We start from the raw sequence: 17,624 nt of genomic DNA on the forward strand, positions 1-17,624 counted from the left end.
AAAACAGTGAACACAAGTCCATCTTGGATTTTAACAATGCAGTTTATTATTGCTATTTCTCCAGAAGTACTTGATGGATCTCTCTCAAATTCCATACATAGGTTCCTCTTTGTCCCTTGTTTTGCCCATTCGATTTTGGGACCAATTAGAAAAACAATATGGTTGACAGGTAACCATCTTGGATTCAGCAGTTAAAATATTATTTATTATTGCTATTTCTGAAAAGGAGTGCTCAAATTTTGTATCATAAAGAACAAAAAACAGAAGAAAGAAGAGAAAAGGCAGGAAATGATCTACAAGTACAAATATAGACCAACAATGATGGGCACCAACATCCTTCCTGGATCTCGTTTTGCTATCTGAACTATTTAATGGTTTGTTTGCTGGGTTTTGCCTTATGAACAGCCAGGGTCATCTTTAGGGGAATTCTTTTGTGGCAACTTGTAGCTAACCCACTGAACAACATAGTGAAGGCCATTCACATGCTATTCAGAGCAATTTGAGTAAAGCGTCTTGCCCAAGCACACAACCAGGACAGTACCAGTCTGTAATCTCAGAATCATGGGAAACACAAACAACTGTGTGTAGTAATCAAATCACACACCTCTATCTTCCCATGAGGTTCAGAAGCCCCTCTCTTCCTTTTGACCTTGATTCTAGCTATTTTGGTCAAAGGAAAATTTTGTACTGCAATCTGTTGCAGGTAAACAGCCAGCGACACTACAGTGAACACTGGAGGTACATAATGTATGTTACTTGACAGTGCTGTATGTAAACAGTTCTGACTGAACTGTACAATTCTTTTGTAATGGCAAACCTTCTTTAGAGATTACTGTAGAAAATTGCTCCAAATGTAGCAGAATTATATGAAACATTCCTAAAGCATGCAAGATATAGAGGGTTTTTTTTCCATGAATGCCAGATATATTTAATAAGCTATCTGCATTAAATTATTTTAGATTCTGTGAACATTACACAACATGTATTGTTTGAAAGAATTATTAATCCTGGTTTGAGAAAAAAATCAATTTTGAATGTAAAGATAAATTCTATGGCACTAAATAAATAACCAAAGAAAACTGATACTTTTCACAACACAACAAATTTATTTAAATGGTGTATGGAAAACTGACAACATTTACTCGAAATCTACAAGAATGTTATTCCCATTTTACCAAATGCAACCTGGACAAAAAAACTAAAATCTTATTAGTATGAATGAGGAATGACTTTATGTGTGCAAGTGTGAAATAATTCCACTTTCAGCATTTACTATAACTACTAGAAGCCAAAATCATCTAAAAAATCTATTTTTTTTTTTTTTTTTATAAAACTGACGTCAAGACAGACTCAATAACAGATGCTGACAGTCCTAAGGACACCACATGGAACCCATTAAAGTGATAGTGTTGGTTAGTCATGGATATACACATTGTAATGATAGAAAATGTACATGAAAAAAGTCTTTATGAAGAGAAAAAGATTCATCCATAAAGTTATTTATGCCTGAGATTGTTTTCTTCAGCACTTCAATCTCCATTCTTTGTTCTATCAAATCACAAAACTAAGGAGATTTTTTCGATTTTTTCCCGTAAAGAGTTGACCCATATTTGAATATTTTCACAAAATTTCAATGAATTTATAATTTTGATGGTTTGTATTCAGAAAAACATTCTACCATGGCATGTATAATTCTAATAACAAAAAGTATTACACTTGTAAAACAAATTGTTATATTTAATGATTAGATTAAAATTAATTCAAGGGAGACAACTTCCATGAAAACAAATGGGAATCTCATAGTAAAGCTCAGTGGACAGTAACTATAATTGTTTCTGTGTAGCAATGCCAAAATGGTTCGATTAGCATGTAATTTGTGCATGAGGAATGAAGCACCTGTATCAGAAGCAGGAAATGGAATAATAGGTGGAGCTCAATTTAATTGTACATTTTTGAAATTTTCAGTCAAATATGCAACATAAAAATCTTTTTTTCATCTTCACTCAATATCATACATTTCCAGAAATATACATGTGCACAGATTATGTTTCATAGAGAAATTCTGAAAACTAGTAAACAGTTACAACATGCTAGGTAGTTTTAGTTTTTAGACAAGAGGAATCAAACAAACTTAAATATTTCATATATTGTTAAAATTTTAGTCTTTCTCTTAAATCTTCCTTGCAGTATTTCTCATTAACGTTATGGCTTATGTACCTGGTAATTAAGGTTTACCAATAATAGCCAAAACTTGAAAGTTTAACATGGTGGTTGAGATCCATAATTATAAAGATGTTATATCATTGAATACTAGATAGTACCTCCTGTGTATTTCCTTTTAAGTCTAAATATGTACCACGAAAGCACTAGCTAGGTAATGGATGGACAATCAAACCTGTGTATACGGGTCATTCTAAAGAGCAGAAAAAAGTGGCCTTTATATACAGGTTGCCTTTATGTAGAGGTTCAACTACTATTATTGGGACCCCTAAATCAGTGAGTGGTCGTTATAGACAGGTATTTGTTACATATAAGGAGGCTACCAGGTTTAAGTTAACGATATGGGGACAAACCATTTGATGATTGTAATAATCAAAACTTACACATTTTAGGACAAAATATAAATACAAGTTAATATAGAATACAAAATGGCAGGCTTTACATAAAAAAATTTGCATAACAAACAATATTTCTCAGCATTAGATACATAACAATGGCACATATTAAGATCCAGGTGTGTTTCCTCCATAATTGCAAACTCTAACTAATTTTCAGGGGCATACCTGAGGTGTTCACATGTCGTATAAATCTGGCATTGAACCCATAATTTGAGTAAAGCGTTGGACGTCAGGCTTATTGCAGCATGAATATAGAGTGTTTGAATAAATTTGAATGAAAATAGATTTCTAACTAATCTTCATATAGAAGCAAATGACAGTACTGAAAAGAACTATCAAATTATTACAGATAGCATAGAAGGTCTTTAAGCTGTAACAAACAAAAAATTAACAACTTTTCAAAACATTTCTTGATTTTTTATTTGAACTCTGACCCTTGATGTTGTCTTTTGTTTTTTTTTTTTTTTTCCTTTGATCAGATCAAATACACTTTAGGCTACAAATTTGATTGGCCATTATATCTAGATATTATCTAATTGACCTAGCTTCAGCTTTAGTGGAAATCAGGAAGTCAAAAGAATTTCATTGGTTTTTCCAAGTTCCTGTGAACCATGCGGCTAGATAAAAATGTCCTCTTGATGTTTTCACTCCTGATGTTGAAAGGTTTTTAAAAGATTATGTACATACAATGTACTAGCAAAATGGGGTTCAAAATACAATGTTTTTCCATGATGCCGAATGGACGGACATACAGAGAATGAAGCTTAAAAGGTACACACATCAATTCCCTTCCATTCTCCATTATCTTCAGGTAATAAGTATCGTACAACCAAAGAAATTTCTTGCGATAAATCTCTTTAATTTGCCATTTTTACACTGTTTAATATAAGGATTTTATCAAATTTTTCTCATTTTTTTTCTTTTTCTTTTTTACAAATTATTTTTTCAACTTTATAAAGTTTGATAAAATTTTCATATAGTTATATTATGTTTTCATTGTTTCTGACGTTTGACACGACGTCTACAGTATGGGCCATAGTTTTGACACACTTTAATACACAATTAGTTTGACAGAGAAACATCCCATATACAACTTGTCATACATGTGTTGGAAAAACATGCATTTCCTACAGGTTTTCAAATCAGATCTCAAAATTGTTTGGTCAAGTAGCCATAATGTTTAATATACATATGAAGGAACATAGTGAAAAAAAAATCAAAATTTCTGGATGGATTTCAAGTTTTATATATTGAAACATTTGTGGACGAAATTCTGAATATCTGTATCAAAATAATGCATAATGAAGAATAAATGGTTTTCAAAGGTAAAATAAAGTGAAAGTTGCATGGAGAAACTCAGCTGATTCAGACACAAAATATCTTCTTGTGAAAATGACGGAAACTGGCAGCCCAATGCCCTACCACATATAATATCAGTGTTTCATGCTAATAGTAAATGTATGAAACAAACTGAAATACTGTTTCAAGCCCAGCATATTTTTCATATCCGATTTAGGAAAAATATGTAGCAAAATCAGATTCCTATAAACAAACAATTAAAATTTTTCTAGCATATTTTTCAAATCTTATTTCAGGATATTTAACAAAATAGAATTCATATAAACAAACAATATCAATTTCCTAGCACATCTTTCATATCTCATTCCGAGATTTTTTTACAAAATACAATTAGTATAAACAAACAATTTAAATTGATAGCCTGCAGCAAAATCAGGTCTCATTTGCATAAACCCCGCCCCTCAAAATAAACAAAGAAAAATCTAAAATGATTAGAACAAGAAAATTGTAGGAACTATCTGTATCTATAATAGAGGGAAACTACAATGTAATACTTTGTATCATGATTGTCAGCAACAATACAGAAATTCTGTACAAATGATCAATTTTTGAATGCTGATGTAGCTAAGGTCATTACTTTTCAATATGTTTGCAAGGGGGTTAAGTCTCACAGCCAGTACTAGACTAGCACCCTATATTGCTGAGGTCTAAAAAAAAATGGTTCTCCCTTATAAGATAAGTTGAAAGAAAAGTGGCTAGTTCTTTATCAGGATTACACACTTCTCCAACAAAATCCAGCTTGTTCTCAAGTTCTTTTGGAGAGATGAAAAGCAAGGCTAGACCCCTCCATAATAATATCTAAAACCCTTGGCAGGACCTTAATTATCACAGGTATGTACCACAAATGTAAACATTACTTTCATCTTTTGTTTTTGATAAAATGCCACCACAACTTACCAAGAAAGATAATTCATGACATAAACAATTCACTGTCATATCACACTTAACAATTACATACTTAAATAAATTCATAGAAAACACCAGAGGAATAAGATTTCAAACTGTAAATGTGACATCACAGTATCAATTTAATTTTAACCATTTACAAAATATTCATGTCGATATGAAATGAACTACTTAAACAAGAAGCCAAATGGGCCTGCAGTGCTCACCTGGTATAGTTCAAGAGAAGAAGTCGTTTGAAGGTTTTAACAAATTTGACCCCTGTCACCTTGAAAATAGGTCAAGGTCATTTCTTTTTGCAAACTTGGTTGGTTTCATTCTGGGAACATACAAGTCATATATCATGCCTCTAGGCCTTCTAGTTCATGGGAAGAAGTTGTTTAAATGTTTTAGCATATCTGACTCCAGTGACCTTGAATATAGGTCAAGGTCGTTTCTTTTCACAAACTCTGTCAGGCTTCATCCAACAAACATATCAACCAAATATCAAAATATTTGGTCCACTGGTTATTGAGAAGATGTTGTTTAAAGGAAAAAGTTGAGACCGGCCATCGGACGACAGACACTGCGCTACAGCATATGCTCACTTGGCCCTTCAGGCCAGGTGCGCTAAAAACCTATTTCTTTTTAGAAAACAATTTAAAAGAAGAAAGACTATGTTTGATCTAAAATTATTGATTTTAGAATTGAAACCCTAGTGAACATTAAACTGACCTTTTTTCCTCCTCCTGAGGACTCCGAGGTCCAGGACCTTAGAAAATGCTGTGATGTAGAGTTACCAACCATCTCCGTACAACAATGATAAAATCCATACACATCAATATCAAATCACATAAACTTGAGCAAGACATAGTAATATTTTCTACGATACACATTCTATAACAAACACATTTGGACACACCATATTAATAGCCTCATGGATACTACTATGGATTGCTGCATATATATCGATAAATTGATTAAAAAAAAAATCTTACAAACATTATGAAAAACCTTAACCAAACAGTATGTTCTTGAAACATTATCACACCATTCCCTAAGATTACATTGTAGACAGGAAGTCTCTGAACTCTTCGCCTGCAAAGTGATACAATTACCTCTTATCCTCACAGCTCTGCTCAGTTGGTTTCGTCTTAGTGATAAATTAATTTATTTCACCTCAAATCAAAATCAACTGCAAAACCTCAAATGTTTCAATTCAACCTGTGCAACTAATACAGTTGCTGATATTGTATCCACCAACACATGCCATATGGAATAACTTTAAAAAAAATTACAAAGTTTTGTTATTAAAACAGCAAATTACCTTTATCTGCAACCTCCACAGGTCAGTGAAGGCGAGACAAAATCCACTATTAGCTGGTGACATGTAGACTGAGAAAATGTATAAGTTAGGTGATGTTAAAGTAACTGCACATTGAAATCTTTGGTATTGATATCTCCATACATCTTCATTTGGCAGGTTGAGCAGGTGATGTTCGGAATGGCAAAGAAAGGGTTAACCGCCCCCAGCAGGCAAAGAGTTTCATTAAATAAATACTTATCTAAATCAAGATGCTATCATAACTCTTCCTTCTGATAGACTGAATCATCACCAACATCAGATCGAGTAATATCTTGCTCAGAGTTTTCAATTTCAGACTTGGACATCTCTTCCTCTGCAGTGTTCAATGTGTCCATATAGTCATCAGAAGCAATGAGATCATTATAGGTCTGGATAGGGTCATTCATCCAGTGTTTGTGAAACGATATCGCTGTTCTAGCAGACAGGAATTCTTGACTGTAGTCTACTGGCCGTGCCTAAATACAAGCAGAATATCATTTACGGGTATATACTGAGACAAACTAAAGTGGGTGACTTGCAGGACGGTCAGTTATTAAATAAATGACAAAATCATCAATAATCTACATCTTGTGAATCATGTCATATTTTTGCCTGTGAATACAAGGAAGATGAAATAGATATTGTGGCCTTCTAAAATGATAAACTGATATTACTGATTTACAGATTATGTTATGACAACAAAATGGTGACAATGAATATAGATGAGAGTAAAACAGCCTAAGCTTTAAGGACGGCATTGGAAATGTTTTTACAACAAGAGGCCCATGGGCCTTAACTGTCATCTGATTACAAAAACTTTCAGCAGGGAGAAGGGTTATTTTTTCAACTTTTAATCAAATCTTACTACCAAGCTGTTTTCCACGATGCAGATGGTAGTTTAGGTGAGCAGTAGGTAAATGTAACAAGTGTTACCTATTTTTTGACAATAAAGTTGGAGCTCAATCCAACAGGTGAAACTTCAGCAGTTTCAAATATGTGTTGCACAGGAAAACCAGAATTGCACAATCATGTTACAAAATGGCCTCCCTGGCTGCATTGTCAAAGTTTTGACATGGTCAGAAAAATGTTGGCTACCTTTCATTAACATTCCCAACAATTTTACAATTTTTAGCTCAATAGCTCCAGTGGAAAAGAAGTTTAAAATATATTTTTTCAAGATGGCGCCATGGCAGCCATCTTAGATTTCAGACTGACCAAAAAACAACAATACTATGTCAGAACCATCCCTGGATCATTTCAACTGGAGAAGAAGTTTGAAGTATGTTTTTCAAGATGGCAGCCATGGCAGCCATCCTGGAATTCAGACCAACCTGAAAAATAACAACACTTTGTCAGGACCATCTCAGGATCATTTCAGACAAGTCTGAGCTCAATCCCATCGGTGAAACTTGAGAAGAAGTTTCAAATAGGTGTTACACAGAAAAAACCATAATTGTGCCATCATATTACAAAATGGCCTCCACTGATGCATTGTCAAAGTTTTGGTTATGAACAAGGCATATTAATATTTCAAGACATTTGACCTCTATGACCTTGAAAGTCATTCCGTGACATACATTTGAAGAAACGTGGTAGCTTTTCATGCCTGAATACTACAAGCCCAATATCAGTATGTTGGACCTATGAGTCGTTGAGAAGAAATCAGTTAAAGGGAAAAGTTGACACTGGATAGACGACAAAAGACAAACCATGACAGAGCTCTCTCAGATGAGAGGACGATTTGGTTTTATCAGTCATTCAAAATAATATTCATAGTTTACTACAGCTCCAATATACCAGACAAATTTCAACTTTCTTTAATATACTTTTCCCTGGCCAATCAAAAAACCACAATCATTTATGTAATTGGGTAATAACATATTTACTTTAACCAATAGAAATGCAAGGAATTTTCTTTTTACCTGGTGGAAGTAGGGACTGTGAACCAGAGGCAGGCCTATCGCCTTGAAAGTGCGCCCAAGGATCATGTCGTCAGGTGCATCATTAGAGGGACAGTCTGCACGGTGAGTTAGCACTATAACATCTATTGCCTCCTTATTAAATACCATCCTGTCAAATGTCAAGGTCATATAAAGTATGGCAATTAGTAAAGCTATCACCACATCTAAAAAGCTGTCATTACTTTGTAGCTTATCTTAAATACAGTTGAACATCATTACGTTGAACTCGAAAGACGATGGGAAAATTTGGAGATAATCAGGTATTTGATTTAAGTGAGTTCAAATGTTTTGAGTAAAGTTAGGCAGGGACTGACAAAATGCTTGATTAAGTTAAATTATATTTCTAAACCTTGTGTCCAATTTACATTCTAGTTCTTCACCGAATATATGTAAGTAATATTGTGCTTAAGGGGATGAAACGCAAACGGAACTTTATTTTACAAACTCACATCAGAAGTAAACAAAGTCCAACTAAATCAACAAACAAAATGGGAGTGTCCCAGTATTTTCAAATGTGCAATATCTTATTCTCTCTACTTGATCAGTATATAGATATACAAATGGCATTTAGTAATTATATAGTTTTTTTTTACATATATCTAAAGTGGAAATTGACCTCATATCATTTACTAGTAGTTTGCAGTCTCTGATAGATTGAATAAGAATTCCTAGTAAAGATTCAATATATGATGTAATTACTAACCCGCCTCCACCTGTGATGTAGGTGTAACCATGCTCGTTCTTGGTAACCATGTAGCCATATTTCTCCCCCATATGGATGGGAAACTTAGAATCATAACATGCCAGTAATTTCCTCAGTCTTCTCAGGCTTAAATTTAAATACCAGAGTAAATAACAGAATATTGTTAAAAAAATACTAAAAAGTCCTTTTTATCCTCTATATGATTGTTTTGTATTAATTACAATGAATATCTCCAATATTATGTTTTTAATCATAGTCTACTCTTACTTCAAATGGTTTTAACATGACTTTTACTGTACAAATCATGGTTACACATTCATTAATCATAAATTAAAACAAATATCTAATTGATAGAATAGTCATTAGGCACTTAACACAACAAATTATGAGGCAGTTTTATTATACCTCTGTAATGCATATTTTTTCCAGTGGTTAAAATTGTTGCAGTTTTAGGTAAAGGGATGCAATTTGTCTCCAAATCTTTCAAATTCAATAGAACATTTTGCAATGAATTTATTTTCAATGTATCTTTTTTTAATGATTTTGTCCTTCCTTGAAAAATCGGGAAAAAAAGGACTCCTTGAAAGTAGAATGATGACGGTAACTGAAGCACACTGTACGTAAGCTCTTACTTAATAATTGTGTCATCGTCCACAATGATAAACCACGGTATCTGTGATATCCTTGGGTGAGACTGTAGTCTCCTTATAATTGCCATGGTCTTCCCACAATGCCCTGTAATACATCAAAGGATACTTAAGAAATTCAAAATTGTACCTCCTTTTTATTGAAGACCTACTAAAGTTGTACTGTAAATAACTTTATTTTAGCAAGTATTTAATTTAGTGAAAGACAAGTGACTGTCTTATCTGAGAATACATGATTTCGCAGGTACCACACTAAAGAAGTCATTCATTTACAGGCAACACCTGTGAATACGACTGATGCTGCTCGTGAATAAATGCGAAATATAATTCCTTGTGAAAAATAAGTGATTTACACTACTAAATTATGAAGTACTAAAACAAGTTATAGTAAACATCTGTTCAATAAAGATGTGCAAGTGTTTTTCAAACATGGAAAAAAAGTGGAGTTATTATGTCCCTGCCATTTCACGGTCCTGGGCATATAGTGTTACCCTTGGCCCTCATTCTGTCATCAATTCTCTCCACACATTAATTCTTAAACGATACCTATTCCTTCCAGCATTGGGATTCTTAGGTTGACTTTATGGGTTTTCAAGAGTACCTACCCCATACCCTTTCTGTGACGTTGACTACAGGGATTGCCTTGGGCACCTACACCTTACTGTGTTGGGAGTCCCTAGGTTGACTACAGGTATTGTCCTGGGTACTTAACCCTTTCTGTGTTGGGAATCCCTAGGTTGATTGTAGGTATTGTCCAGGGTACCTACCCCTTTCTGTGTTGGGAATCCCTAGGTTGATTGTAGGTATTGTCCTGGGTACTTACCCCTTTCTGTGTTGGGAATCTCTTGATTAACTACAGGGATTGTCCTGGTTACCTAACCTTTTGTGTTAGGAATCGCTAGGTTGACTACAGGTATTGTCCTGGGTACTTACCCCTTTCTGTGTTGGGAATCCCTTGGTTAACTACAGGTATTGTCCTGGGTACTTACCCCTTTCTGTGTTGGGATTATTGTAGGTCCTGACATCTGTGTTGGGGTTAACTACAGGTATTGTCCTTTTCCTTTCTGTGTTGGGAATCCCTTGGTTAACTACAGGTATTGTCCTGGGTACTTACCCCTTTCTGTGTTGGGAATCCCTTGGTTAACTACAGGTATTGTCCTGGGTACTTACCCCTTTCTGTGTTGGGAATCCCTAGGTTGACTACAGGTATTGTCCTGGGTACTTACCCCTTTCTGTGTTGGGAATCCCTAGGTTGACTACAGGTATTGTCCTGGGTACTTACCCCTTTCTGTGTTGGGAATCCCTAGGTTGATTGTAGGTATTGTCCTGGGTACTTACCCCTTTCTGTGTTGGGAATCCCTAGGTTGATTGTAGGTATTGTCCTGGGTACTTACCCCTTTCTGTGTTGGGAATCCCTAGGTTGATTGTAGGTATTGTCCTGGGTACTTACCCCTTTCTGTGTTGGGAATCCCTAAGTTGATTGTAGGTATTGTTCTGTCCTCCACATCACTGTAATATTCCACATTCTTGGCATCTTTTCCCCATGTTTTTCTCACAATAGGTACTACAATGAAAAAACTAACATACATATCAGGTTATCTCATTACATACCTTATCTCATGATCATACCGTGAAATTAAAAACAAACAACAAAAAAAATCAAAGACTTTGCATAATTGAGCAATTTATAGTATTTGATTTATTAATGTAACTTACTTCGTTCCTTATGATACTTGGCACAGGTTTTCACTGCCACATAAAGATCCTCCTCGGGTATTTCAGGACCCTGTAATGAATATCAACCATACCAACATCGACATATCCAAAATTTTAATATGGAAACTTGTAGATAGATATCGCAGAGTACAGCAATGTGCCTTTTGTCTTCCTTATCAGGAAAATCTTTCATTTGGAAAAAATTTCAAAAAACAATAAATAAACAAAGGGCCATAACTCTATTGCAGAGCAGGAAAGTAAATTTCATGATATCAATCTACAATTAAAGGAGATATATACTAGGGGAACATGTATAAAACACTTTCCCATTGTTGGTGACAAAGCATACAAGATATGGTTCAGATCTGGGACCAGGACTGATAGAGATTGTAAACTTTATATCTGAACCAACTATAATTTTACATACCATTCAATTCTTGTGAGGTGTAAGTAACAAAGACTAAAAATACCAGGTAAATTTCATTAAAGAGCTTCTCAACCCATTTAATTTTACCACTGTCACATTTTCTTCTTGTAAATACAGAGAAATGTCACATGTTGATAAATTACTTCCTCGGAACATCATCTCATATCAGAATGTAGACTAAGAGATTGGAACAATGTGTACTTACACAATCTGGAAACATCATTGGATACCAGGAAGCACACTTCTTAGATTTTTTCACCAGACAGATCTCTGTGACAGGGGTCAAGGTCACATTGATGGCATCACTTAATATATACCTTGCCAGCTGTCAAACAGAGGTACAATGTATAGCAAGTATCCATAGCAACAAAATGAATGCTTCATAGACTGGTTAGCTGCTACACAAAGGTACAATCAGTTTCCATAGCAACAAATATCTCTTCACAGGTAAAGGTTCAAAGGTAGAATCTCCTCCAGCTACCAAAAAGGGCAAAAGGAAATACAACTTCTAAATTGACATTTTTACAATATTTTATTTACCGAGTATCAGGCAGCATGAAAATATAACAATATGATATAAAACACAAATATCAATACAACCATTTGTATACAATGTTGGAAGTCAAAAAAGATGAGAAATATTGTATAATCATTGCTATATATATAATGTACAAGAAATATAACCTCTAAGAATAAACATTGTATTAAATGTCTTACCTCATGTTTGGGATCTATGGTAAAATCTGCTTTAAACTCTTTATCAGGCCACCTTTTTCCCATTCTGTAAAATTATTGTACTAGGAAATAATTGTATGTTTATTTTTCTCTATGTTGTACAACTCTAATTGCATCCACTCAAATAAAATATATTGATATTCTTTTGAACATTTCGGAAAAGTCATGAAAATCGAAACTCCTTACTTGATACCTTCTTCACATTAAGTGACTTTCTTGTATTCTTACAGTGTTAGACATTAAAATTTCTCCATTTTCTTACTTGGCTAGAAGAGGTTGACTAAGTACAAAGCCTGCTCCCCAATCAGCATATGCAAATTTACTTGGGTTGTCATGGAAGGCATAATGATGGATAATGGTAGGTGATTGGTCCCTCAGAGGATGACCAAGATACAGGTCCTGTCAACCAATCAAAGCAGGGCATCACATATTTTAATGTATAATTCTATCATTAGAGTGTGAATATTTTTTGAAGATATAAAGATACATTTACTGCTGTTTTTGTTCTTTGATGAACGACATTCCGCATGCTAAGAAATATTTGCCCTAGATTTTTGGCCATACACAAAACTATATTTTGGTCTGGCCTTAAATTTGCATAAAATCAGCCTTAACTAAACCATAACCAAAACCAAAACACAAGAGTGAAAAAGATCAAATTTTCCCTATACATACGAATCTTTTACTCATGAGAGTGGGACAGAGCATATCATAGTGTTTACTGATACTTTACAAATACATTACATTTTTATACATTTGGGTAGGCATATCACCAGACATGGGTTTATTGATGATAAATATTGTACTGATTTTTTATATTGTCAGTATTCGGTACAGTACATCTTTTCTCTTATATTACTGGTACACTGTCTCCAGTTCAGTTACAAATGAATTAAAATATACACAAATCTATTCAGTGGAATATCTAAAACTTAAAACATCCAAAACTTCTCAAAGTCAAAAGTTATTACACACATTTTCTCTTTAAATGTAGTTTCCATATATATATATCTATATACATTGTACATGTATACATTAAAATGAATTTGCGAAAAGCAACTTGATTTTAAATTTTGGATAATCTTAGACTATAATGATAAAACTAAAGCACAGAAAATGAAACTCCATCATGGTGATTTTCCTATAACAACAGGTAAGTTACATGGAGGTCAGTGGAGCTTAAGTAAAAGTAACAATAATGGACAGTAATATTCTACTGTATGGGCAATATAACCTAGTACATCGAGACACCCACAGAAGTAAGCATGAAAAATAATCAAAATATTACCCATCACCTCAATACTGACCTTGGTATGATCAAACCTCTGTAGGACCTTAAGCAGTTTGTGTACATCTAGCCTTGTCTCTTCCTCACACACAAATAACCAGGCAGCGTTAGCATAGTCTTTAGAAAACCTAGAAATCATTTTGTTTGTTCAGTAGTTAAGGAGTCAAACAATTTTTTTCAAAAGTTATTTTCATGGAAATGGATGTAACAGTTTCATAATGGCAGATTAACATTCTAGTGAATTCCATACATAAAAGAATTCCTGCCATCATTTATACACAACAGGTGTTTACACCAGGTATTGAAGGGTCATTTTCTATGCAGGGGTATCCCATTTGGGGTGACTACCAGTAACACAAGTGGCATCATACAGACCTTCCTTTTACAGTATTCAGTAAACTTTTTATACTAATATGAAATTTTACATAAACATTCCAAACAATTTTATGCTATTAATTACGTAACTGAATTATGACTTTCTTTTTTTGTAAAGTATAAAATCAATGTATCATATCAGTTATGACTTTAAAACTGACTTGGTGTATGCTAGCAGGAACGTTAAAGTCGAGAAAACAGGAGGGGACAAAAAAAGAAGGGAGACAAAACAGGTGGTAGGCATTAATACCAGAAAGTCCAAAGCATATGATATACTGAGAATTTTAGACCAAATAAAAAATCACAGATGTGACATTAACTGGAGGTTATATTTGATATACTTACGTCGGAAGTAGAGGAAAAACATTCCATGCTCCTAAAACATTTCTAAATTCCTGATGGATAAATACTAGCTGGGGCTTTTCATCCTGAAACAAACAAATTTAATATTCTGTTAACCAAAATTGAAACTTTTGCAAGTTCTTTGACTTCTTGAAGTATCAGAGTGGTTTGAGTGAGGGACATAATTTCTCAAATGTTCACAAATGCATTGAAATTTTTTTTTAATTTTTTTTTTTTTTTTAGACCTTCTACTGCTCTGCATCATGTATAATGTACAGATATGTTTTTAGAATGTATTTCAAAAATTAATTAAAAAAATTAAATAAATTGTTTGGCCCTGTAATCTTGGAATCTGATATATCAACTTCACAAAAAAAATTACAAGAAAAGGTAAGAAAGCAAAAGGAAAAGTTCACTTACTACTGGTAATTCCTTTATCTGAGATTCAAAATCTTGCCTGAAAATATCAGCTCTTTTTTCATGGTATGGATTCTTTTGACTTAAAACTACAAATACTATATCTTTCAGTTGTACACCTACAAAAACAAATAAAGCATGGATGAATTAGATGTATCAAGTGCTATGTAATCATAAAATCAATTAAACAAAATATTTACATGGAGTGTACCAAGTCATTAACCATTTCAATTTTCAATAAGTCTCTTTATTATGGATTTTACATTCAGAAAAGCTTGTACATGTATATTGCATATAAAAAAAATATCAAAATCTTTTTCCTTAAAAAATGGTCAAAGGTAACCTTTAACCCATTTGCATTGTTGTACAACCAACTAATCAAATCTTTTTATTTTGAAAATGGTAAAATGTAACCTTTAACCCCTTAGCCTTGTTGTATGATCAACTAATCAGGGGTAGAACTTGATGTTGTGATACTATGGTATGTTGTAAGTACATGTATGAACTTAATTAGTTGAAGAGTTCATGAGAAATCGAGATATCCTGTACACAAGATTTGTGCTACAGATGCATATAATAGATACATGCCATGATGTTCACAAAGTGATTACGACATACCCCACCCCAAACTTTTACTAAAAGCGGGTTGATAGATGAGGTTGTTTTACAATCAGGATGCCAGACTAAATCAATTGAGTGTAACAATATCTAAAAGAATATACTTGTGTTTCTGCTGACCCAACAGGCCATATATCTTTTAGCATTTACACATAACTTTATGTTTTCAATCTTCAGAAAAGAATTATCATCATATAATTTTTGTGGTTTGTCTGTGGAGGCATATGTACAGTTATTATGTTTAGTTGATAATGGTTGTATTCATTCTTCATTTAGTTGTTTCTGTTCACAAATTGCTGCTAGATGTTTCCATTCAGTACAATCATATCTAAATTGTTCATTCTACTATCAAATCAGTAGAAACAATCAGGATAACCTATTGGACTGATGTTACTTAATTGTTATTCAATGTTGTTGGCAAATTCATACACTACAAAGGTCATATCTTTGAGTTATAATGAGGATCAATGTCACATTCAGCATAGAATCTGTTAGGAGATTTTACTAACAGGTGAATCTAACTGGAATAAAATTCCAACGCTACTACTCCAGCGAATGCTTTTTGTCCAAATATGATCTTTCAAATATAACCATACTATGCCTCATCAGAAGCTGTTTAAGACTTCATTACATTTACACCTGTAACTTGAAATATAATTCCATAACTTCCCCCCCCCCCCCAAAAAAAAAAAAAAAAAAAGCGAAATAGCAGGTATACATTGTAAATGTATGTCATTTATTTTCAACAAATATGACAACCCTATGTTCTGAATGCCAAACTATAATGACCCCCTAAACTTTTTGTTTATTTCAGACAATGTTTTTTAAGGAAGAAATTTGATACCACATGTGTTTCCAGAGATTGGGTGTTCACTAAATTGTGCTCTCTCTATGCTCATATTTTTTCCCCATGAGAGTGGGAAAAAAATGTTAGCTTAAACATATACTACTGTGTGTGTCATTTTGTTTATACAAATACCCAATTTAAGGCAACAGAATTTCATACCTTTTAAAACATACAGTAATTGGATCATTTTTAAATGTTACTGTGTGTAAAGTAAATAAAAATGTTAGCCAAGTCTAATTAAAAACAAACACAGAAATGAAGTAAGTTAACCTTCTGCATATATGTATACCTTCAAAGAATACTTTGTTGGATTTAATACAGTTTTCAAAGTTTGTCTAAGGTTTTCTATTTTGCTTTTATATAACAGTGTCTATGGGTAACAAATAATCTGGTTCCAATTAATCATATCAGTTATAACTATATATTAACTTCTCATCTGTATGCATATTATAAAAGTAAAAGTTAGATTTAGTTTTTACAATACAGTCTCAGTCGATAGATGTGTAATGTATCTATGAGTGTAAATCGTGATTATAGTTATGGTTCGATCATAAACTAACATTTTTTCACCGTAAGTTACATTTATGCTTTCCAAAGTTAAAAATATAAAAGTGTAGTAACAAAGTCCATAGGCAGAGTGGTCTATATGTGATCCAACCTTTTCCTCAATGTAATTGAAACCAAATTATTTTCATGCGTGCAGCTTCTGTTCATGAATCATATATAATTAATACCATGCGTGCCTCTATAGACTCCATACACAGGCACAGCTAACTACATCAACCTGAAACGCTTGAAATAGTGATGAGGGAGAATTTTCCTATACTAAAATAGAGCTTGACTTGCATGCAAACACATGTCTGAAGTAAATGCAGATCCGATCTATTTTTAGTATTTAGTTAAAGCACACAAAATCAAATGTACATGTAAACTTCACCTGAATTTATCTGTTCTTCTTTATCAATATTCTGTTTATTTCCCGACGCCACTAAAACGCCTACAAAACAAAATAAATCTTAATTTATTCATCAAATTTCAAAAGTAAAATACAAGCATACCATATATAAATATAAGTTATGAATAGAGCACCTGTTGCTGAAGAGAAAACCTAATGGGAGATAACCTATATTTATGCAGGGGAAAAAAACCCTGCCATATTCTGCGCTAGCGGCGTCACGAAGACTGGTAAATACATTATGTAAATGGTAAGCTTGCTAATCAAATAAATATGACGCAGAAAAGATTTTGGACCAACTGTGAAAATGCAACCTCCTTTACCTGTTAAAACTGCAAGCATTAGTGCTAGCCGGTGTATTACACGCACGTCCATGTTTACAAACGTCA

The 17,624-nt window shown here is 33.5% G+C and overlaps 1 protein-coding gene across 1 annotated transcript; it reads right to left on the reverse strand.

Annotated features, from left to right (window-relative positions):
* Positions 1-1,083: 1,083 nt before the first annotated feature.
* LOC132547542 (beta-1,3-glucosyltransferase-like) lies at positions 1,084-17,612 on the reverse strand. The gene is made up of 14 exons (XM_060211306.1): positions 17,559-17,612; positions 17,218-17,277; positions 14,819-14,934; positions 14,402-14,484; positions 13,701-13,809; positions 12,656-12,792; positions 12,376-12,439; positions 11,864-11,983; positions 11,232-11,301; positions 10,966-11,079; positions 9,501-9,603; positions 8,869-8,994; positions 8,127-8,274; positions 1,084-6,680 (listed from the first exon to the last, which is right to left on the reverse strand). Exons 1-14 carry the CDS (start codon positions 17,608-17,610, stop codon positions 6,441-6,443), a joined length of 1,542 nt encoding a protein of 513 aa, XP_060067289.1. The 5' UTR covers positions 17,611-17,612; the 3' UTR covers positions 1,084-6,440.
* Between the last annotated feature and the right edge of the window lie 12 nt (positions 17,613-17,624).

Source organism: Ylistrum balloti, unplaced genomic scaffold (genome assembly GCF_031769215.1).
Source record: "Ylistrum balloti isolate Yb309-2 unplaced genomic scaffold, AGI_CSIRO_Ybal_v1 Utg369960, whole genome shotgun sequence".
Lineage (NCBI taxonomy): Eukaryota > Metazoa > Mollusca > Bivalvia > Pectinida > Pectinidae > Ylistrum > Ylistrum balloti.

Bases quoted from the DNA above. Each gene is read 5' to 3' on its own strand.
- LOC132547542 (XM_060211306.1), bottom strand. From the start codon at position 17,610: ATGGACGTGCGTGTAATACACCGGCTAGCACTAATGCTTGCAGTTTTA. The intron at 12,440-12,655 runs GTAAGAAAATGG...ATAATTTTACAG, and splicing joins AGTCAACCTCTTCTAGCCAA to AATGGGAAAAAGGTGGCCTG. The intron at 11,302-11,863 runs GTAAGTACACAT...TATTCATTACAG, and splicing joins CAATGATGTTTCCAGATTGT to GGTCCTGAAATACCCGAGGA.